This window comes from Hemiscyllium ocellatum, chromosome 6 (assembly GCF_020745735.1).
Source record: "Hemiscyllium ocellatum isolate sHemOce1 chromosome 6, sHemOce1.pat.X.cur, whole genome shotgun sequence".
NCBI lineage: Eukaryota > Metazoa > Chordata > Chondrichthyes > Orectolobiformes > Hemiscylliidae > Hemiscyllium > Hemiscyllium ocellatum.
The window spans coordinates 80617864-80642870 of NC_083406.1; the positions used below are offsets into that span (position 1 = coordinate 80617864).

Here is a 25007-nt window from a genome sequence, read left to right on the forward strand (position 1 = left end):
CCTCCCCGTGGGAGCAGAAGGTGGCACTGATACAAACATTGATGTAGTGGAGGAAAATGTGGGGAATGGTGCTGGTGTAACTGTAGAAGATGGACTGTTCCACATACCCGACAAAGAGGCAGGCATAGCTAGGGCCCGCGTGGGTGCCCATGGCTACCCCTTGGGTCTGGAGAAAGAGAAAGGATTCAAAGGAGAAATTGTTAAGGGCGAGGACCAGTTCAGCCAAACGAATGAGTGTGTCAGTGAAAGGGTACTGGTGGGTACGGCGGGAGAGAAAGAAACAGGCCTTCATCATGGCGAACAGATGTGTACAAGGACTGGATGCTCATGGTGAAGATGAAGTGTTGGGGTCAGGGAAACGAAAGTCAAAGAGGAGGTGGAGGGCACGGATGGTGTCCTAAACATAGGTGGTGAGTTCCTGGACTGGGGGGGATAGGACAGTGTCAAGATATGTGGCGAGGAGCTTATTTGGGCAGGAGCAGGCTGAGACAATGGGTCGACTGGGGCAGTCAGGTTTGTGAATTTTGGGTAGGAGGTAGAACCGGGTGGTGCAGAGATCCCAGACTATGAGGTTGGAGATCTCCTGAGGTAATGAGGTTGTGTGTGGTCTGGGAGATGATGATTTGGTGATGGGAGGTGAAGTCATGGTCAAGGGGGCAGTAGGAGGAGGTATCCACGAGTTGGCACCTGGCTTCAGTGGTGTAGAGTTCAGTGTGCTAAACTACTACTGCAACCCCGATGTCCGTTGGTTTGATGGTGAGGTTGGGGTTGGAGCGGAGGGCTGCGCATTGTGAGGTGAGAGGTTAGAGTGCATGAGGTGGGTGGACAGGTTGAGGCAGTAAGTGTCCCAGCAGCAGTTGAAATAAAGAGACTGAGGGTGAGTAACAGTCAAGCACACATTTTCCAAGTGGATAGGGTGTGTTAAAGGCAGGAGAAGGGGACTCCTGTGCATCCTTGGAGGACCTGGTGGAAAAAGTAAGCCCGGAGGTAGAGGAAGAAATGTTTAATGTTGCAACGCGTGTTGAATTTATTGTTCTGGGAGCATAGAGTGGGTGAAGGTGAAGATTTTGATGAAGGCTGATCATTTGTCCTCAATGAGGAGAACGTCATTTTTTTTTGGGGGGGGGGGGGTGAGTGATAAAGCTAGGACCTGGCGTGGGGCTGGAGTTGGGAGTGGAAGTGGAGATTGTGAGTGGAAGTGGAGATTGTGACTGGAGTGGGCGAGGTCAAGGTGACACTCACCCCAGCGTTGGGGTGTGGAAGTGGTGCCTGCGGGATCTGCAGGGGCATAAGTGGCGTAACGCATGACATTGGCAATGCTGTCAGTGAGTGACGTCAGCGGGAGCAGAAATGGTTGCAATTCCAGTAGCTACAGCGGTGGAAGTGACAGAATGAGCTCAGGGTTCAAATTCTGCCATGGTAGATGGGTTCAATGAAAACATGGAGTTAAGAGTCTATGATAAGGGCCTTCTTGTGTTGCAGTGGTAGTATCCCTACTCCTGAACGGGTAAGCCCAGGTTCAAGTCCCACCTCCTCCAGAGGTGTGTAATAACATCTCTGAATAGTTTGATTAGAAAAATAGGGCAAATAACAAAAAAATTTTAAAAAAGAGACTAATGATGACTGTCGATTATCAGGTAGTGTCCTTCAGTAAAACAAATTTGCCATCCTTGCTTGGTCTTGTCTACATGTGACTCCAGCCCACAAATATGGTTAATTCTCAACTGCTCTGTGAAATGGCCTAGCAAGCCACTCTGTTTTAACAATCACTACCAAGTCTCAACAGTGAAATGAAACAGACGGACTACCTGGTATCAACTTTGGCACCAAGAATAATAATAGCAAAAACAAAATGCCCTGGTAACACTGCAAAATCCTTCTTATTAATATCTGGGGGCTGGTGCAAAAATGTAAAGAGCTGAAGTGAGGTTAACAACGTTTGATATCAAGGTAACATTTGACTAAGTGTGGCATCAAGGAACTCTAGCAAAACTGAAATCCATGGGAAGCTCCACTGGTTGGAATCATACCTGGCACACGGGAAGATGATTGTAGTTGTTGGAGATTGCTCATCTCAGCTCCAGAACATCTCTGCAGGAGCTCCTTAGGGACTTACTATCTCAGAAACACATGGGATCCAAACATGGACTTCCTGGTCTAAAGGTAAGGACATTATTATTGTGCCACAAGGGCACCAGTTCTTCAGGAGACTGTCCCAGGTCTAATCATCTTCAACTGTTTCAATGACCATGAAAAGTTAGAAGGGGTGTGTTTGATGATTGCACAATGCTCTGCAATGATCATCTCCAATAAAAGAAAATCTTACCACCCTCCCTTGACATTCAATGGTGTTACCATCAATAATTCACTAACAACATTCTGGGGATAACCATTGACCAAAATTGAACTGGAGTCATCATAAATAGTTACAACAAAATCAGGTCAGAGAATAGGAATGGAGAGAGGAACTTACCTGGCTCCCCAAAGTTTGTCCACCATCCACAAGGCTCAAGTCAGGAGTGTGATTGAATACTCCCCACTTGCCCAGATGCGTGCAGTTCTGGCAACACAAGAAGCTTGACACCATCTCAGACAAAGCAGCCAATTTGATTGGCACCACATTCCCAAACATTTGGCCACTTCACCACAATGCTCAGTAGCAGTGTGCATTATCTGCAAGATGCACTGCTAATATTCACCAAAGCTCCTCAGACAGCATCTTTCAAGCCCAGTTCCTTCTAAGAGGACAATGGCAGCAGGAACATGGGAAAACTACCACCTGCAAGTTTTCCTCCAAACCACTCATCATCTTGTATTGGAGATGTATCACCATTCCTTCACTGTCAGTAGGTAAAAAATCTTGGGAATTCCCTCCCGGACAGCACTATTGGTCTATCTACAGCACATGAACTAGTGGTTCGAGGAAGCAGTTCTGCACCACCTTTTCAAGGGCAACTAGGCAGTTGAGAATTAACCATAGAAGTGGCTCAGCAAGCAACACACAGATCCCTCAACAGAATTTAGAAAAAGAAAAGTAATTTCATAGTTCTCCGCATTAATTTACATGTCATATATTAACAGACTGTTTTGAACAGATGTTCAAAAGATTGTAATAAAATGGATAAAGAGAGAGCACTTTACTCCCTACTTATAATCAAGAAATTCAACATAAATTCCTTTCTCCAGAGTGGTGAGAATGTGGAATGCATTGCCAGAGGGAGTGATCGATTGGGATACTAAAAACACATTTAAAGGGGAAGCTAAACAAAGTTACAGTGGAAAAGATTTACGACAACAAGTTTAGATGAGGTATGCTGGGAGGAAACTCAAGTGAAACAAACACCAGACATGTTGAGCAAGTAGCCTAATTCTATGCCAAGTATCCAGTCAGAAGAAGAACATTTACAAACAAAACTCTTATCCAAATTTTGCACGCATATCTCACTACATCATGAATCAAGTAGGCTTCAAAACCTGCTATAAAGCCATCGTGCGACACAACTTCTGAAGGCCTACTCCTCCATTACTTCAAAAGTATACCTAAGCAGTCAATAACATATCACCATAAAATAAAGTCACCATAAGCGGTTCAAACAATTTATATATATCACCTCCAACGTCATAACACATCTTATTGCGCTAATTATATTATTGTGACCGTCCGCCTGCTCAGGGTGACTGTTGCATTTTGTTAAGTTGCCACTTGATGGTTTCAGACACGAATGTCAAAGCCTCTCGACAATTTGACTCCAGCGTCATTCTCACAACGTGAACATAAATTAAATATTAAAACAATTGCAGTTAATATTGTGCAAACAACCAAGGAATCAAGAGATGCTATGACCAATCTACAGGCTAATTTACAGCTGAGGAGGGCAGTTTCTCGCCAGGATTAATATACTCCACAATCATCGATAAAACAAACTTTGTAGTTTTAGTGACGCAGTTCCCACAGAATCAATGAAACTCCAGACCAGGGTAACTCACCATCGCTAATTGCCAAGACGGCTTCCAGAAACGAACAGCCGGCACTTCCCCAATATGTACATGAGCGGCAGTTTAACTGAAAATCCCGAATCGTCCACATTGATGTCAAATCTACCGCCATTTTGAAACGTTAAACCGCGGCTCGAACTGGGCATGTACCTAACCTCTCAGCACTCTGGGAAATGCAGTCCTCCCACAAGATCACTACCAACCATGACAATTTTATTGAGTTTTTCCAACAAATTCTGTTTTTGCTTCAGATTTCCAGCAACACAAGTTCTTTCGTTATTTTTCGTACAACTTAAAAGCGTTTATTTTTTGCCTAGCCAGCAACATAAATACACAAGTGTACACAGAAAATATCAATAAATTGATCACAAAAATAAAGAGGTTACATTTCCACGAAACAATAGTACAAAAAAAAGTTTGATTAACTTTTACAACATTGTCATAGAGACTTTCATTAATTTATTTACAGGGTGTAACATGAAAACACTCTAAGGAGACTTTTTAAAAAGTGTTTTAACATTATGTTAAAAATCACACAATGCCAGGTTATAGATTACTTACAGTGTGGAAACAGGCCCTTCGGCCCAACAAGTCCACACCGACCCGCCGAAGCGCAACCCACCCATACCCCTACATTTACCCCTTACCTAACACTACGGGCAATTTAGCATGGCCAATTCACTTGACCCGCACATCTTTGGACTATGGGAGGAAACCGGAGCACCCGGAGGAAACCCACGCAGACACGGGGAGAACGTGCAAACTCCACACAGTCGGTCATCTGAGTCAGGAACTGAACCCGGGTCTCAGGCGCTGTGAGGCAGCAGTGCTAACCACTGTGCCACCGTGCCGCCCAAATGTTGTGAAACTTGAAAGGGTTCAGAAAAGATTTACAAGGACGTTGCCAGGATTGAAGGATTTGAGCTGCAGGGAGAGGCTGAACAGGCTGAGGCTGTTTTCCCTGGAGCATTGGAGGCTGAGGGGTGCCCTTATAGAGGTTTACAAAATTATGAGGGGCATGGATAGGATAAATAGACAAAGTCTTTTCCCTGGGATCAGGGAGTCCAGAACTACAGGGCATAGGTTTAGAGTGAGAGGGGAAAGATATAAAAGAGACCTCAGGGGCAACTTTTTCACACAGAGGGTGGTATGTGTATGGAATGAGCTGCCAGAGGATGTGGTGGAGGCTGGTACAATTACCACATTTAAGAGGCATTTGAATGGGTATATGAATAGGAAGGGTTTGGAGGGATATGGGCCAGGGGCCAGCAGGTGGGACTAGATTGGGTTGGGATATCTGGTTGGCATGGATGGGCTGGACCGAAGTGTCTGTTTCCATGTTGTACATCTGTATGACTCTATAAGATCATAAGACGCAGAATTTACAGCAAAAGTTTACAGTGTGATGCAACTGAAATTATATATTGAAAAAGACCTGGAAAGTTTGTTAAGTCTCTCATCTTTTAGAATGACCATGTTGATTTCAGTTCGTTCATATGTAAATCCAGAACTTTTTTTTAAAGTTACACTCTCAAGTGAATTTTAACAGTAGATGTCATGTCAACTCAGATAATGCATTGAAGGTATGAGGTGCCCTTTGTGAGGCTGTCTATGTCCCAATGTTCAGACTGATTCTATTTCTAAAAAGGGATTTACAGAATTTACATGGACTTATGCAGTTCTTGAGCAAAGTAAAATGTAATTCTGCTAGTACAAATTCACTTCACAAACTTATACGTGTGTGTGTGTGTGTGAGAGAGCAGGCTATGAGTGTCAGTGAGAGAGTGTGTTGTGTATGTGTGTGAGTGTGAGTGCAAAGGAGTATAAGTCTGTAAGAGGGTGCATGTATGGGTGTGAGTGTGGGTGTGTATGAGAGCGTGTGAGAAAGGCCTTGTGTATAAGAGAGCATCTGCTTGAGTGTATGAGTCTGTAGAAGTGTGTGTGTGTGAGTGTGAATGTGTAGTAAATTGGGGTCGCCTGTAGTGTACCATTCTCACACATACACATCCCACCACTGCCAATGATCCATTCGTTCCACCAGCCCATCCTGCAGTCTCTGTGGTGCAAACAGTTAGCATGCTTGGCTGTTAACTGAAAGGTTGAGCCCACCCAGGGCTGTACACTTTTGGGTGGCACAGTGGCTCAGTGGTTAGCACTGCTGCCTCACTGTACCAGGGTCCCAGATTCGATTCCAGCCTTGGGTGACTGCCTGTGTGGAGTTTGTACATTTTCCCTGTGTTTGCATGGGTTTCCTCCGGGTGCTCCAATTTCCTCCCACAGTCTAAATGACCATGCTAAATTGCCCATAGTACTAGGTGCATTAGTCAGAGGGAAATGGGTTTGGGTGGGTTACTCTTCGGAGGGTTGGTGTGGACCGGTTGGGCCGAAGGGCCTGATTCCACACTGTAGGGAATCTAATCTAATCTACACACACACTCACAGACACTCATAAAACCCCACAGACACACATATAAATTTGTGGAGTGAATTTAGACAACTTGGACACAGAGAAGTTGTGTGGAAAGTCAATAATATTGTTGCCCCTTTCCCATCCTACCATATATTCTTAATGCTAAACATTCTCTTTCTTTTCCAATGATGTGTCTGGGTGAATCCGAGGGGAACTGTCACTGCAATAACTCGTGTACACAGCCACTTTAACAACACTCAGATTCCTCATTGCCAATAAGCAAATATATTTAATGTAATAAATTGTAAAGATGAACCAGAAACTTGTTGCAGAAACTTTTGGGTTTAGTGTAATAAATTTAAACTGTAAAAAAAAGGCGATTGTCATTTTAAGTTTTAACCAAAATTTCAATCTAATTAGATTCTTAATGCTTGTTGTGCACAAGTCTGTGTCACGAATGGAGAAACTTTCAGTTGTGTTCTTCCCTGCTATTCTGTTTCTATTCTTTGACCTGATTAGAGAGGTGCTGGAAAAGCACAGCATGTCAGGCAGCATCCGAGGTGCAGGAAAATAAAGTGCAGATGTTCCTTCTCGCAGAGTGCTTTAGGGAACATCTCTGGGACACTCGCACCAATCAACCCCACCACCCCATGGCCAAACATTTCAACTCCCCCTCCCACTCTGTCGAGGGCATGCAAGTCCTGGGCCTCCTCCATTGCCACTCCCTCACCATCCAACACTTAGAAGAAGAATGCCTCATCTTCTGCCTCAGAACATTTCGACCCCAGGGCATCAATATGACTTCACCAGTTTCCACATTTCCCCTCCCCAGTTCAAACCTGCCGGTTCAGCACCATCCTCATGACCTGTCCTACCTGCCAATCTTCCTTCCACCTATCTGTTCCGCCCTCCTCTCCGACCTATCACCTTCATCCCTACCTCCACCCATCTATTGCAATCTTAGCTACCTTCTCTCCAGCCCCACCCCCCTCCCATTTATCTCTCCACCCTGGTGGGCTCCCTCCCTCATTCCTGATTCAGGGCTTTTGCCTACAATGTCGATTTCCTGTTCCCAAGATGCTAACTGATCTGTTGTGATTTTCCAGCACCATTCTAATCTTGACTCTGATCTCCAACATCTACGGACCTCATTTTCGCCTATTATTTGACCTGCTGAGTTTCTTAAGCAATTTTTGATTTTTGCTTGTTCCATTATTTGACTGTTTGTTTGGTCGGTGTTTGCAGTATGATTCAACCATTTATCCATCCTTGCCAGCGTTTTTTTTCATGATGTTCCTTATATTGGGTTGATCCGGTTGCAGAAAAGACGAGTTGACATTACATCCGGGATAAGGCAGAATTTCCTGAATTACCAGTAGAGGATGAAGGCATTTTTGTGATTTGTTCCACATCCTAGTATCTGATATTTATCTGCCTCAACGCGACGAAAAGTAGTCAAGGTAAGACATCACAATTTTAAGTTTGCTGGACGTCTTGAGAGCTAAGTATAAGGTGGCACAGAGAGAAGTATTAATTGCGATATTTAGTATCCGCCCTGATTTTGTGGCTACTGGATCGACATGCAAAAAAAAAGTCGAGTGAAAGTCTAAAAGTTTTTTTTTTAGACAAATTCCTCTGTCTCATAATTTTAAAAAAGACTGTATCTACAAAAGGACTTGTTTCTGATAGGGTACATAAACCGTTTATTGTGCTTCCATCTCTCTATCTTCCGGTAAATTGTTTATATTCAAGTCATGGAAAATAGGCGTTGCTGGCAAAGTGCGCACTTATTATTATTCGTACCGAATGGCTACTTTCCTGAATCGCTCCAGTCTGCACTGAAAGGGGGCGGCAGAAAACTGGAAGCTACCTGTAGTTTTGATAAAAATCACAACACCAGATCATAGTCCTGGTTTATTTGGAAGCACTAGCTTTTGGGGCGCTGTTCCTTCATCAGGTGGTTGTGGAGTATAAGGTCCTAAGACACAGAATGTATGGCAAAAGTTTATAGTGTGATGCATCTGAAATTTGTGTATTGAAAAATACCTGGATTATTTGTCAAGTCCCTCATCTTTCAGCGTGGCCATGTTGGTTTCAGTTCTTTCATATGTAAACCCAAAACGTTTTTTAAAGTTAACATTTTCTCAAGTGAATTTTAATAACTGGTCCCATGTCAGCTCAGATGATGCATTGAAGGTGTGAGGTGCCCTGTGTAAAGCTATCTGTGCCCCAATGTTTGGACTGATTGATTCTCTTATGATGCACACATATGGGTTCCCCATTATCTACCCACCTAGCATGCATACAACACAGGGGGAGACAGACAGTATTGGAAGAGAGAATACAACTTAATAAGTGGAGTTACAGAAATAAATGAATCAGAAATGCAATGATGTGATTTCACAGAATATGGTTGATTAAAATTGCTGAGTTACTGGTGTAGATTGTCCCATGAAGTTATAATGTTGTGGCTATAATGGAGATGTGGCTCAGTGAACTGGACATAAAGTACTGCTGGTACCAGCTGTTCAAAAAAGGTACGGTAAAGAAATGGTTGTCAAAGTTGGTTGAGGAGAACATTGTAGTGCTACAGAGAAAAAATATACCTCAGATGGTTTAAGGAGAGAACCACTTTGGCTAGAACTAAGGAACAAAAAAGGCTGTAGTTACATTGAGCCCCTACTGCGTGGAAGCAAGCCATTTGGTCCATCGAGTCCATACCAATCCTCTGAAGAGCATCCCACCCATATTCCTTTAACCCTGTATTTCCCTTGGCTAGTCCACCCAGCCTGCACATCCCTGTAACTTGGCCAATCCACTGTAACCTGCACATCTTTGGATTGTGGGAGGAAACCGGAGCATTCCGAAGAAACCCACACAGACTCGGGAAGAAGATGCACACTTCACACATACGGTCACCCAAGGCTGGAATCGAACCCGTGTTTCTGGCGCTGTGAGGCAGCAGTGCTAACCACTGAGCCAGTGGTGAATGCCAATCTCCACGTTCATAAAAAGTTTGCATTGTTTCAATTTAAGTTGTAATTATATACTCCTGCCAGTAGTGGTGCTCTGTTATAGAAACAGTGAAGAAGTGATATTTTATGAAGAGCTTAAGTGAAATGTCTCAGGAAAGGCTCAATGAACACTATTGTTAATGTTTTGTTACATGACTTTAAACTTGGAATGTAGTTGGGTTATGAGGAAAAAGCTGGAAAGTGGAGTTGTGTTGTCACATCAGCCGTGATCTTATTGAATGGAGAAGTAGACTGTGTAGGTTGAGTGCTCTAGTTCTGCGTCTTATGGTCTTCTAGTTTTTAGTTCAATAGTGACACCTTTTTTATTATTGGACACTTGTGTATTTGAAAAGCAAACAAAAGCTTGTAGTGACTCATAAGATCATGAATCATCAGAAACATTGACTTTTTGGAGCTACAATTTAACTATAAAATGAAGCTGAGGGCCTGTGCCTTGAACAATACCTTATCTGGTGTTGATATGTAGCAAAGCTTATGGTGAGGTGCCCAGGATAGTGAATACAACAACATCTTTTCTTAGTTGATTTACTATAAGTTATGCTTCCATACAATCATGCTTCCAAATTTGAATAAATTTCCTGGATAGCTTATAACATACCAGGGATTAAATTGGAGTAAATGTTAAGAATGCAATCCTGTGTACCAAATTGTACCAAAAGCTTATTTATGAAATAATTTGTGCAATATTACTACCTACTCTAATAATTTTAGAACAATACTTTGTAGAGTTACAGTTTTGTTTAAAGATATTAGTTACTGTTTGATATAAAATAATTCCAAAGAAATTGAATTGTTTGGGCAGGTATACCATGGCCATATTTACTGACTGTGTGGTGGTTCTGAATGTGAAGGAGTTGCCAGTAAAAGAGAGAAATAAGTTGAATACTGCTATCAAGAACAATGATGGAATAATAGCTTATGTGGTCAATCAACAGGTAAGATTTAAGCACTGGCATATATGCTAATCTAGCATAGAGGCTGTTGTGGTGCAGTGGTAATGTCCCTTCCTCTGAGCGAGGAGGCCTGATTCAAGTCTCACCTGTTCCAGAGGTGTGTAGTAACATCTTTGAACAAATTGTTTAGAAATATCTTTAAAATGTGTTATGCACTTAATGTCAGATCATTCTTTCTTGTCTGTCTTTTTGGAGTAATTGATGCAAAGTTACTAGTTCATTCAATTGGTTAATTTAAACCCCAAAGCAAGACATGTTCTGTTCATCAAGCATTATGGTAACCTAATAATTTGTAATTGCAGCAGTGTTGAAATAGGACTTGTGGGTACATGATGTTTAGTCACAATACAGACTAGTAGTTATAATTTAGGAACGGAATGTTCATTTCTGCAGCAACTAAATTGTGCCATGGTCAGTGTTATGAGCCATGACTAAGATCAGAACTAGTAACTTTTTAGTGGCAGAAGAACTAGTACCTCAGAGGACATCAACTGCATACAAGCAAAAAATTATTTAGTAAGACTACTTCTGTTTCCTTTAAGGAAGATGTAGTGATTGGAACCAGGTTGACCTCATTGACCATGAGGTCATTGGCCCAGGTTAACAACTGCTTTCAATCAGGAAAGCCCTGGCTGATCGATTATAACCAGGAGATTTCTTGGTCTTTTCTCCCTTGTTTAGGGAAGATATTTGTATTTTTTTTTGGGTTTCTTTATTGGTTTTGTTTATTTTTTCCTTTAAAAACATATGACCAGGGGATTAGATCCCCCTCAGTTCAGGCAACTGACTCCAAGCTGACTGTATTGTGTACAAGTATATAAAGGATGACTTGGTGACGGGATACCAGCCTTGGTGCAAGGCAACAGGAAACCTCCACGTATTGTGGCTCATTGTTCATTGACACTGAAAATGGAAGACTGCTATGTGTAACTGCCAGAAAAGGTACAGGATCAGGAAGAAAAGAACAGCCCTGTGAACAACCTGCTGTTGGGCAAACCACCTCTACAAATGTGTAACAGAGACAATAGCTTGAGGTTAATAATGAAAATGTGATATTAAGAAATTGCTGAAAAACAATTTTTTTGCTGCAACACCTTTGTGAAAGCAAGAAGGCAATTGTGAAAGCAAAGGATACAAAAATAATGGCTGGTTGAATTAAGAAAAATCCAAATATCCTTTTTTCAACACATTTTAAAGAGCAAAAGAATGACTCAAAAGAATTGGCCTATGTGAGAGCTATATTGTAATATGTGTGGGTGCAAAAGATATGTGCAGATTCTAACTAAGTATTCTTTTTCCTCTGTCCTCACAAAAGAGGTATGATGCAGACATTCTAGTCAAATAGGAAGTGATATGAATTATTTAGATAAATTAGGGCTGGCATGGTGGCACAGTGGTGCCACACTGCTGCTTCACAGCGCCTGAGATCCTGGTTCAATTCCCGCCTCAGGCAACTGACTGTGGAGTTTGCACATTCTCCCCGTGTCTGTGTGGGTTTCCTCCCACAGTTCAAAGATGTGCAGGTCAGGTGAATTGGCTATGCTAAATTGCCTGTAGTGTTAGGTGAAGGGGTAAATGTAGGAGTGGGTTGTGCTTTGGCGGGTCAGTGTGGACTTGTTTGGCCGAAGGGCCTGTTTCCACACTGTAAGTAATCTAATCTAATCTAAATTATGTAGATTCAAAAGGGAAATACCTGGACGGACTGACCACCTTGTGGGTGGATAAATTATATCCTAGGCTGCTTTTAAAAAGAAGAAGCTGGGAGGAAATAGCAGATTCAGGCAAGTTACCGAAAGTACAAGTCTTATACATTATTTGCAGAATATGTGAGGGACAGGCCAAATGTTATAGGCTGGTTATCTGACCTTTTTGTAGTGGTCAAATTACTGGAATCAGCATTGAGAAATAGGATTAACTGTCACATAGAGGCCCAGATTAATCAGGGACACTCAGTAAGATTTTAAGGGAAGATCTTGTCTGACTAACTTAGTTTCCTTTTGTGGAAGTAAAAAGGCAGATTAATGAAGGTAGCACAGCAGATGTTGTCTGCAGGCCTTTTAGTCCAGCATTAGTAAGACAGTTTCCAGTGGTGTTAGTTCTCTTCCTATTTAAGATATTTATTAATTTTAGCCTTAAATGTGGGAGGCACGATTAGGAAATTTGCAGACTGCACAAAATTTGCAAGGTTATTGATAGTAAAGAGTTGACTGTCAAATGCTGGAAAATATCAGTGATTTCAGTTGAGTGGAAAAGTGGTAAATGGAATTCAATTCAGAGAAGTGAGGCTATATGCCTGAAGGCAAGGAAAGGGAATAAACAATAAATAGGAGAGTATTGAGAGAGATGGAAGAAGTGATAGACCTTGGAATGCATGTCCACAAGTCCCTGAAGGCCCATGTAGACAAGGTGGAAAGAAGAAATATGGGATGTTTTCTTTCGTTGGGTGAGATATTGAATATAAGAGCAGGGATGTAATGTTGGAACTGTATAAAACATTGGTTAGACCACTGAGGTTTTGCATACAGTCCTGGTCACAACATCACAGGATTGCTCATGAGAGAGTACAGAGAAGATTTACAAGAAATAATCTGATACCAAGTAACCCACTTCATAACTTCCCAAAGCCTGTTCACCATTTACAGTTCTCAAATCAGGAGCATGATGGAACACTGCCCTCTTGCCTGGATGAATGCAGTTCCAAAAGCAAGAAGGTTAACACCATGATAAAGCATCCAATTTACTTGGTACCACATTCTCAAACATTCACTTCCTCCAGTACCAACACATAACAGTAGCAGTGTGTATCATCTACAGGATGCCCAGTAGAAATTCTCCCAAGACTCTTTAATCCTATGATCACTGTCTTCTAAGTGGCAAGGGGAGCAGTTAAATGGAAACTCCATTACCTGCAAGTTCCCCTCAAAGCCACTTAACATCTTGACTTGGAAATACATCATCATTCCTTCTCTGTCACTGACTCAAAATTCTGGATGTCCTTCCTTCTTAAACAACACTGTCTATCTACGCCAAATGGATTGCAGTGAATCAAGAAGACAGCTCACCACCACTGACTCAGGATGGGCAATAAATGCTGACCCAATCAATAAATTCCAAATCCCTGAATGGATAAAAATCTATCTTTGAGACTTTAGCAGTGAATGATTTGGCACACACTGTCCAGTTCAACACCATTCCACAAGAAAACCGGACTGTGTATTCCTAGGATGGTGGAAGTATTAGGGGCAGCAACATATGTGGGCGTGTTAGTCCTTGTACATGCAGCGGAGCCTGGTTTCCAATTATTTCAGCAATCCTTGCTATTGGATAAAGAATCTTTGCCAGGACTTTGAGGCAGTCAGGTGGGCATTGGCCTTCCTCGTGTTTTAAAAGAATTTGAGCCCAGTGAAGTTTGGGTCCTAGAACATCAGGACCCTCAATGGTGACCCCAATAAAAACAGTCTTGAATATCATAGCCCAGGAACTACAGCATGATAATATTGACATCACTACCCTAAATGACACATGGCAGAGACTGTCTTTTAGAAGGGTAGGTCTGAGGATCAATGTCAAGTCCAAGGGGTTGGTTTCGCAGATTAAAGAAAAAAACTAGTTGGCTGCCCCACTGAATTCCTCATTGGGAGAAGCAAATGGCTTATGAGGCTGTTCTGAATGCAGAAGCAATACACCATCTGTATGGCAACCTCCGACTCTAGATCAGAGGAAATTCTATTCTGGTCATGATCAATCATTGTCACATTTCCAAGTGGGAGACAAACTGATTCTCATTTATTACTTCAATGCCAGAGTTTGGAGGGACACAAACCTTTGAAAAAGCATTATTGGTAAGGAAGATATAGGGAAGAGTCCTTGTCCTGATGAAATGTCTTGTCGTAACAAACACAGTACTTCATAAGAGAGAAAAATATAAGATCTCATGGCAACACTCTCATTCTGAATATTGACATGTACTTGGTTTCCCTATTGTCTGAACAAGGGACTGGAAAGATGTTCACATGACAGGAGCAAACAACTGCTGGACCAGCCACTGCCTAATCCAGTCTTCATTCTTCATTAGCTGAAAATGTGTTGCTGGAAAAGCGCAGCAGGTCAGGCAGCATCCAAGGAGCAGGAGAATCGACGTTTTGGGCATGAGCCCTTCTTCAGGAATTCTTCACTAGTTTGGCCAGAAATGTCAGCAGCAGTAGAAACACTGCCTCTAGAAACAGAATGTTGATAAATTTTAAACACTCTGCAAAGAAAACCCACAGTATCTAACCTAATAAATGAGGACTACAGAATGTGCAGATCACCTGGTCAGCCCTTAAATCTATCATGAAGAGTACCCGCAAGGAGAGTCTAGATCTCTTTACAAGGAAACTGGCTTGGAAAGCATGACTAGGATATCCAAGATGGATCAACTTGTAAGTCCAAGGCTGCCCTGAATACCAAAACCTGACCGAGTGAAAATAGGTCCACAAAAATTGAGGTCCAACAGAAAATGTTAAACAACAGATGATTATGAAAAGAACGTAGGAAATTGAGCAAGTTACTGACAGCCAAGTAGATTCTTTTACATAGTCAAGTCGGTCCATAGCCCAAACTTTCAAATGACTATTTCACTGAGAGCTAAGAATAGTGTAGTGGTGCTCATCTAGCATAACTGCAACTGACATGAGGCCATCTGACAGCTGAGAATCAATACGTCTGCCATTGTAGATGAAGTCCTCACCACAAACTAAAATATGACAAAAGTGCTCTTGGCATGAATGCATAACTCCAATCTCCCTCATCTGGAAGGAGAGCTCACCAATAAATCTCTAAGATGCTGCAATTGTGATTACCTTTTAAGAAAGGAAATAAAACTGATTTGCAGTAATTAGAGGGGCCTTCAAGCTGACTACTAGTCAACAATCACAGTAATCCTCAATCATATGAGATTTAAATCAATTATTTTTTTACTTTGAGCCTGCACACGTCTTGACCTGAGAATCCTTGAGATAGCAGCAGAAAATTTTGAACCATTTCCAAGAGATCAGGTAAAAACTAATAAAGTCTATTCAAAGAGAAGCCAGTCAGAGACCCCATGCCCCAGCTTGTACCCTCCCTGCAGGTTCTCCAGTGAATGGGCACGATTCCTATTAGTGCAACAGAATTCCAGCTACCATTTTAGGTTGCTAACCATTCATCAGAACTAGATATAATTTTACTCCTGCGTATGTATACATAAAATATGTTCCAATTTCCATCATATGCACAACACATTTTAACTGTGACAGTACTCTCTCATTTCCCCAATTACAACCCTCCACAATCCTTGGTGAAACTGTCGCGTCAAATCAAACCAAGTGGAGAAAATGTACAATCGAATATTTGATAGATAACAACTTATCTTGTTACTGAAATATTCTTAAAACCTTCTTTGATTGTTTAATATACTGGTCACGATGATTTTCAAGTGAAATTGCTTCTGAAAACAGTCTTTTTCTTTAAATTTACAGTGTACTCACGTTATCACTTCAGACCTCAATTCTTTGAGTTCTTGCAGGCTGAAAGCCATTCAGAAATATAATATTCCTGTTGTAAATCTGGATTATGTGCCTAGCTGCATTAAAGAAGGTAAACTTTTGGATGTCAGCTGCTACAAACCAAGTGAACCAACATCTCGTACACCTGATCATCGTGATGGTAGGTACACTGTGAAAACTGGGCTATAAGTCTGTTGTATGACTGTCCATATATGCATTGAACTGGTAAAATTAATAATAAATTCTGGGGCACAGTTGCAACTTGATTCAGATACAAGTTCTTTCTTTATGAATATAAAAGTACATGAGCAAATACAGACATTTTTATCCTGAAAATTTACATCAACAGCAACAGAGGTGCAACTGAACTTGGAAACTCCACATGAGGAGCTGCAAGATGATGCAGAAAGCTTTCGGTATGTTAGTTTTGTAAAAATTATTCTATAAAATGTGGACACTGTTTAATGGACCAGCATTCATTCTGTTTTTTTTGCCTAATGTCCCTAATTACCATTTGGGATGGTGGTGGTGAGCTGCCTTCTTGAACCACTGCAATCCATGAGCTGCAGGTGTACCTGCAATGCTATCAGGGAGGTCTAAGATTTTGACCCGTTGACTGTGAATTTAATATTGATACAGTTTTCACATCAGGATCGTGTGGTTTGAATGGGTACTTAAAGCTGTAGTTTTCTCATATCTGCTGCCTTCTCAATGGTAGGAGTAGCTGTCAAAGGAGTCTTGGTGAGTTGTTGTAGTGCATCTTGCATATAGCAAAGAAAGATGCCACTGGACATTGGTGTTGAAGGAATGACTACTTCAGTTAGTGAATGGGGTATCAAATCAAGCAAGCTGTCTTGTCCTAGATTTTAGGTTCAAGATTAGAGTGGTGCTGGAAAAGCACAGCAGGTCAGGCAGCATCCGAGGAGCAGGAAAATCGATGTTTCGGGCAGGAGCCCTTCATCAGGATCCACGATGAAGAGCTCCTGCCCGAAATGTTGAATTTTTTATTCTCTCTTTTTTTTTCCCTGCTGCGCGGATGCTGCTTGACCTGCTGTGCTTTTCCAGCACCGCTCTAATCTTGACTCTGATCTCCAGCATCTGCAGTCCTCACTTTTGCCTTGTCCTAGATGTTGTTGAATTCCTTAAGCATTGTTGAGTTGCACTTATCAAGGTAGGTGGAACACATTCCATCACATTCCTGACTTGTGTTTTATAAATGAGAGATCAGGAGATAGCACTTGAATTATTTTCCATAAAATTCATACCCTCAAATCTCCTCTAAAAAATTTTGATAACCGAATTCCTCTTTGAAACCCTACATCACAAGTCTGGTTGTGCCCCCATAAGGGGGCACTTTTTGCATGTTCATATGTCTGGATAGGCTGTCCCCTGTCTGGTACCTCAGTGTATTCTCCAAATTCTTACCAGCTCTCCAACTCTGTTTGGCAGCCTTTATCTACTTGTAATTTGTTTGTAGGTCCTAAAACTTCTTCTTCATAAGGGTTTCTATTTCTCATGGCATTCCCAACCTGTTCCATTGCCATCAATTTTGTACAAAGAATGATCTTTACTTGCTCTTCTAACTTGTTTTTGACTACAAGATCTCCCCCCTCCTATGATCAGAACTATTTTCATAATTTTATGATCTTTTCCGAGTACTATGTTCACTTCAAAGTCCGCTTTCATAATTTTATGCTGCTTTTTTTTTGTCCTTCTACATCTTTTCTCTCATGTTGCTAATCCTCTGCCTGTTCAATTTCACCACCTTCTCTTTCCAAACATACACCTCTTCCCACCCTACATCCTGCAAAAATGCCATCCCGTATTCTCAGTTCCTCCACCTCCACCGTATCTGCTCCCAGGAGCAGTCAGTCAGCCAACAACCAAGGTGGAGGACATTTCAGGCGTAAGCCCTTCATCAGGAATTGGGGATGTTCTGTTCACCTCCAAATCCAAGCCACCTGACGCCTGGGGGAAGAACACCTCCCCTTCCACGTTTTGTGGACCCTCTAATCACATGGCATCAATGTCGCTTCACGAGTTTCCTCATCTTCGTCCGTCCCTCTGTCCCTCTTTCCCCTTCGTTTCTCTCTTCCCTTCCCCCCCCCCCCCCCCCCCCCCCCCCCCAAACTTGGCACTTCTCTCTGGAACTGTGCTACCTGTCTATCTTCCTTCCTACCTATCATCATTAACCCCAACCTGCATCTACCTATTGCATTTCCAGCTACCTCATCCCCACCCGCACCCTCCTATTTATCTCCCAGCCTGCACCCCACCCCCCCCATTCCTGATGAAGGGCTTATACCAGAAGCATTGATTCTCCTGTGCCTGACCTGCTGTGCTTTTCAAGTGCCACACTTCTCGACTCTCATTATCAACATCTGTAGTCCTCGCTTTCTCCTAGTCACTGAATTAGGAATGCCCAAATACACCAAATGCAAGATTTTTAAAATTCTTCCAGAGAATTTCTATCTTGCTTTCTAGATTTAACAATGTCTGACCATGCCTAATATACATTTTAAAAGGTTATTTTCTTATAAACTTTATGCATAAATTTTAATAAAATTTCCAAACCTTCCTCCATATACAGTTGTTAAACCTCTGATACTTTATTCTTGATCTTGCTTTTTGTAAAAAGCCACAGTGCCACGTCTTGCTTCTTTCTTAAGAGTCATACAATCATACACCTGGAAACAGACCCTTCGGTCCAACTCGTCCATCCACTTGATTTTCCCATTGAACATAAAGTTCAGCTTCACAGGCGTCCGTTGGAATCATATCCTGATACTTTTACACTTGCTTTCAGTCATTCTTCTTCTTCAACATAACTCCAGATACAATCTTATGACTGTAAAGAACTTTTTTAGTTTCGAATACAGGGGAACCTCGATTATCTGAACAAGATGGTTGGGCACTATTTCGTTCGGATAATTGATTATTTGGTTCATCGATTTTCAATGCCTTTCCTCTGGGGCTCATAGTTTTTTTGTAAAGTCTGCTCCCTATTCAGGAGACTGCAGCAGCACATAGCGTGGTAGACCCCCCCCCACCCCCAAATGCCTTCCAACACTACCCCTGCCCCCAGCACAAAACGTGTGAGCCCCCGCCTGCCCCCAGAATCACTTCCAACCCCGTCCAATACCGCCCTGTGCATTACCCCGCACCCCCAACCCTATCCAACACCGCCCCACCCCCAACCCCATCCAGTACTGCCCCTGCCTCAACCCCATCCAACCCCAACCCGTTCCAATACCTCATCCAACCCTGCACCCCCAACTCCATCCAACACCGCCCCCCCCCACCTGTCCGCCCCCGACCCGTCTTCGGGGCAGCTAGACTGTACACCAACAACAAGACTGCTGCTGCTGTCTTTGTGGGGTAAGTCTCTAAATAGCACACATACACACAGCCACAGCCACACAGACAAGTTTTTACTGCAACCTTTTTTTCCAGGTTCCATGTTTGCCCTGAGATTATCGGGGTTGGGGGGGGCAGAGGTTAGAGTACACCCCTGTTTAGAGCTCCACGGAAAGTGTGGGAGTGAGAGGGCGGGAGGTCAGTCATTTGGAAACGGTGCCTGTTTAATCACAATTAGAAACACGTCTTTAATGTAATGTTTCTATCGGAACCTCAAGATCTCCTTTCGATAATCTGATTTTCGGATAATTGGTATTCGGATAATTGAGGTTCCTCTGTAATCTCTCTTTTTAAGCAACCCTTCTACTGTCAATCTCAAGCCCGTTGATGCAATAGAGACACGTTTTCTTTGTGCATGGAGATTATTATCTATCTGCTTACAGCTTATCACTGCTTTTCTTTTAATGGTCAGTTTTAAATTCTGTTTATATTAATTAAATAGCTGCCATGGTAGGATTAGAACAATTGGTCTAGACCGCTGGATTACTAGGCTAGTGATATTGCCACGGTATCACCACCTCCCCAAAGCAGTTCAGCTAAATAGATTAGCTATTTTGAATTAACTTATTCGGTGATGCTATGACACACCTCTGAAGCAGCTGGGATTTGAACATAGGCCTCCTGGCTCAAGGATGTTGGTTCCCCACTATTACACCACAGGAGCTAATCCTCCTCCCTTTTATAAGGAGAATATTTTGTAACAAACCTGTTCAGTGATGTTATTACACCACTGTGGAGTGTGTGGAACTTGAACCCAGGTCTCCTGGCTCAGATATATGGACACTGCCACTGTGGCACAAAAATCTCTCCTTCCCTGTTTTTTAATATTTTTTTCTTTTTTATATCCAGAAGAGTTCTTACACACCACTGTTTGTTTTTTTTTCCCTCTTCACCAAGTCACCCATTTGTTTGTTTGTTTATTTAACCTATTTTTCTATTTAACCTGTTCAGAGATGTTATTTCAAATATCTGGAGCATATTGGACTGGAACCTAGGCTTCTCGGTTCAGTGATGGGAATGCTATCACTGCACCATAAAATGGTCCCAACCCTTGGGTACTTTTTCACCTATTTACCACCATTAGTAAACTATTTGTGTTTTTCAATTGATTAATTTACATGCAAATATAAACTTGTTAAGGGCAATGTAGACAACCAAAGTTGAGTGAGAGGTAAGGAAGAAGCGGAGATTATCTCATATTGGATTTTGAAAGGGGTCCTTCCTTGTTTCTATCTACTAAGTCGGTCATTAAACAGTTAATCCAAATTACTTGTTAGTATACTAAATCTTTAATTATTGAAATTTGGAAATAGTCATTGTTTGGTACTTGTGTGGAATGAAAACTGAGCCACTGTCCACTCAAGCCTGAATGTTGTCTGTGTCTTGCTACATATAAATGTAACTGCTTTAGATTCAAAAGAGTCGTGAATGCTACTGAACACTCTGTAATCATCAGCAAATATTCCCACTTCCAACCTTATGTTGGTGGGAAGGTCATCATGGAAGTAGCTGAAGATGGTTAGGTCAAGATGTTACTAAGAAGAGTTGCTGCAGTATCCCCTCCACTGTACTGATTGACCTGCACCAACTGTAAGCATCTTTGTTTTGACTTCAATCAGTAGTGTTTTCCCCTTTTATTCACATTAGCTTCTCCTATCTAGGGCTGTTTAATGCCACACTTGATCAGATGCTGTCTTGATGTCAAGGGCAATCACTCACACATATTCTATCAATGCTACTTAGTATCACAGTATTATTTACCAAAGTTGAGAATATCATTGTGATAACCCTAATTTTAAATTATTCATTTCATCTTTCACTCTTTCTTTTTTTTTAAATGTCTGTATGGTACACCATTCCTATCCAGATGCAAATGATATGCTGTTAACCTTCACTAACAAAGACTGGTGTAAACTTATCTCAGTACGAAGGGATCTTGATCAGTTGGACCAATGGACTGAGGAGCGACAAATGGAATTTAATTTAGATAAATGTCAAGTGTTGCATTTTAGCAAGCCAAACAAGAGCAGGACTTACACAGTTAGTGGTAGGGACCTGGCGAGTGATGTCGAACAGAGAGATGTAGGGGTTCAGGTATATAGTTCCATGAAGATTGTGTCACAGGTAGGTAGGATGATAAAAAGGTGTTTAGCATGCTTGCCTTCATTGCTCAGACCATTGAGTACAGGAGATGAGATGTCATGTTGCAGTGGTATAGGATGTTGGTAAGGATGCTTTTGGAGTACTATATACAGTTCTAGTTGCTCTACTATAGGAAGGATAATAGTAAATTGAAAAAGGTGCAGAGAAGATTTATCAGGATGTTATTGGGACTAGACAGTTTGAGTTTAAGAAGAGCCTGGATAGGCTGAGACTTGTTTTATTGAAGTATAGGAGGTTGAGTGGTGACCTTTTATAGATGTTTATAAAATTATCGGGGAATAGATATGATGAATGACCAAGGTCTCTTCCCTAGAGTAGGGGAGTTCAAAACTAGAGTGCATAATTTTAAGGTGAGAGGAGAATGATTTAAAAGGGACCTAAGGGGCAAGGTTTTCATACAGGGTGGTTTGTATATGAAATTAACTGGTAGAGGAAGTGATACATGCAGCTAGAGTTACAACATTTAAAAAACATTTGGAGAGGAACATGAACATGAATAGGAAAGATTTAGAGGGATATAGGCCAAATGTAGGCAAATAGAACTGGTATAGTTTTGGAGTTCTAGTTGGCATGAATGAGTTGCACTGATGGGTCTGTTTCTGTGCTGTAAGACTCTATAATTAGCCTCAAAGTTATGCCAAGAACTTTCTGCTTCCTTGTAGAGATTCAAAATGTTTCCCAAAGATTTAACAGATAAAATCTTTAATTCACTTTTGGGGAACTGTTAGTATGAGTCTGCACGAAATTGCACTGTCCTTTTTGTGTTGGTACTCCAATCTACTATATCACAGTGTGTTTCAGCATAAACATTAATTTCAGTAATTTTTCACAAATTAACCAATAAATATACTCCATCGATCACCACCTTTTCTCTTTTTCTCCACAGGTTTATTTCCACACATGACAGCAACATTCCTCCTTTTCCACAGGAATTTGAGGTGGCAAAGTATTCCATAATGGAAAAGGTTTGCAGTTAATTAATTCATTTTAATTGATTTCTTTTCATTTTTTTTATGGTTTTGTTTTCTGAGAGTGATGGACAATTATATGTAGATATTATTTACTTTACACACCGTAAAGCAGCAAAGCTACAGTGTATTTTAGAATCATCTGAAAAGCATTGAGCATGACTGTTTCCAGCGTGACAAAGTAATGACTTTAGCCCACTTACTCCCCCTACAGTTGGTTCAGAATGTTTGAAGTGAGTTGCCAGAACAGATATGTTTTATGTATTTGACTGAAAACACTTGGATTAGTGGTGCAGTACATGGGAAAGGAAGGCAAGATGTGACACAGGTTACAACATATAACTCTGTGGATGAGTTCTAAATCACAGATTTGCAGTGTGGAAAAACGGAGCAAAGAAAAGAATGACATTAAAGAAGGAGCAAAATTTAGAATCGCAGTGTATCGTCAATTCAGTCAAAGATTTATTGGCACAGCATAGGGAGTAGATTGCTTGCAAGACTTCTTGGTTGCAGTTACACAACAATGAAAAAGAATGGTATGTTAATAGTCTAACTTTATTCATATTTGTATATACTTTGAGTTGAGTTTTAGTGATTTGTGCCATCATTTGCAGTCTTTGGGAATCAAGGCATGTTATTATCTCAAAATTTTACAACTGCCAGACAAAAATGAAGTTGTTTGATCTAATTTGCATAAAATAATTATTTGCTGTATAAACACTATATTGTTTTCACATTTCCATGGAAGATTTACATTACAGAACAAATTGACTCTACAGTTCTACTGTATTATGTGCCCTCCTTGTATGTCAGTCATTGTTGGAGGCATGGGCTGTTTTCAGTGATCACAACGAGTAAGCAACCATAATGAAAAGCATAATGTACCTGACATAATAGGAGTTCTGCTGTAAGTAACTCATTTCCTGACTGCTCAAAGTCCAGCAACATTCACGAAGCTTGACATCATCCAGGAGAAGCAGCCCATGGGTTAGCAATCCATCTAACATGTTCAACATTCATTTCCTCTGTCACGAATGCACAGTGGTGGCAGAACCCAGTGTTTCTGTTTCTTAGCCGGGGCAGCCAGTTTATGCAAATAGACAAAGTAGACATCCAGTGATTGTTTAATTATCTTGTAATAACACACAGCCAGGCAAACAATCATGGAGGTAAGGAATGCTGGACTGTGCTGTGCTATTCTTGTGTGAATGGACTGCGAGAGAGTTTAATAAAGCTATTCATTCTCAATTGACAGTTTTTGTGTTGTCTTTAGCTGCAGTGGAAAGACTTGATCATGAAAACCTGACATAAATGTCACAGGCAAAAGATAATTTGTGTCAAGAAACCAAACATTACAAACAAACCAATAACACCCTATTACTATGTAAAGCTCAGAACAAAATGTGGATGTAGGTTTGCTCGCTTAGCTGGAAGATTCATTTCCAGACGTTTCATCACCCTACTAGGTAACACCTTCAGTGGGTCGCCAGGCGAAGCACTGCTAATGATTTCTGCTTTCTATTTATATGTTTGGGAAACCCAAACATGTAAAAAGAAAGCAGAAATCATCAGCAGTGCTTCGCCCAGAGGCCCACTGAAGAAGTTACCCAGTAGGGTGACGAAACATCTGGAAATGAACCTTCCAGCTTAGCAAGCAAACCTACATCCAGAATCTCAACCTGAGCTACAAACCTTCTCAAACCTCGCTAAGAAGAAAATGTATACTGTCACAACATGGAGGTAGACAGCCAAAGCAAACCAGCCTTCCTATATCCTGTATTTGCAACATAGCAAAATTAAAATACACATTCACCCTCAAAAGTGATCCCAATGGTTCCTAGCCAGGCTGTTTTTAAATAACCAGTACCTGACTTTGTGAATAAATGATACCATACATCAAATTTATAGCTTAAACATAGTAATTAAAACTGTATTAATAACACGGTAGCTTTAGCAGAGCAAAGTAAAATAACAAGGTACACTAATTAGGGCAGCATGGTAGCTCAGTGGTTCGCACCATTGCCTCACAGTGCCAGGGACCAGGGTTCGATTCCCACATCGGGCGACTCTGTCTGTGTGGAGTTTGCACATTCTCCTTGTGTCTGCATGAGTTTCCTCCAACTGCTCTGGTTTCCTCCCACAATCCAAAGACATGCAAGTTAGGTGAATTGACCATGCTAACTTGTCCATAGTGTTCAGGGATGTGTAGGTTAAGTGCATTAGTCTTGGGTAAATGTAGAGTAGTGGGGGAATGGGTCTGGGTGGGTTACTCTTCGGAGGGTCAGTGTGGACTTGTTGGGCCGACGGGCCTGTTTTCACGCTGTAGATTCTATAACTCAAATTTGACTGATTTAAACCCAGGCCACTTTGATTCTAGCCCCCATTCATGCGAAGACAGACAGACCTATATATAGACACAGTTCAGGGATAAATAAGAGGGGTGTAACTGGTTAGTTTATTTAAGCAGTCTCCATGATCTGTAAAATCATAAGAACATAGGATTATATCTTGTTTGATTTCTGAAGACATGGATTAATGCA

The 25007-nt window shown here is 41.5% G+C and overlaps 2 protein-coding genes across 3 annotated transcripts in view; one reads left to right on the plus strand and one right to left on the minus strand.

Annotated features, from left to right (window-relative positions):
• Positions 1-4093, minus strand: part of LOC132816773 (centromere protein J-like) — a 95452-nt gene extending 91359 nt beyond the window's left edge. Inside the window, exon 1 of the mRNA XM_060826705.1 lies at positions 3988-4093. The gene's annotated coding sequence lies outside the window, so the exon portion shown is untranslated. The remainder of the gene's footprint in view (positions 1-3987) is intronic.
• A 3601-nt stretch (positions 4094-7694) lies between these two features.
• Positions 7695-25007, plus strand: part of parp4 (poly (ADP-ribose) polymerase family, member 4) — a 140600-nt gene continuing 123287 nt past the window's right edge. For both annotated transcript variants that reach the window (XM_060826065.1, XM_060826067.1), the window contains exons 1-5: positions 7695-7866; positions 10244-10376; positions 15893-16079; positions 16269-16335; positions 22386-22464. In XM_060826065.1, the coding sequence (XP_060682048.1) occupies positions 10251-10376; positions 15893-16079; positions 16269-16335; positions 22386-22464 (459 nt within the window). In that variant the 5' untranslated portion in view covers positions 7695-7866; positions 10244-10250. The remainder of the gene's footprint in view (positions 7867-10243; positions 10377-15892; positions 16080-16268; positions 16336-22385; positions 22465-25007) is intronic.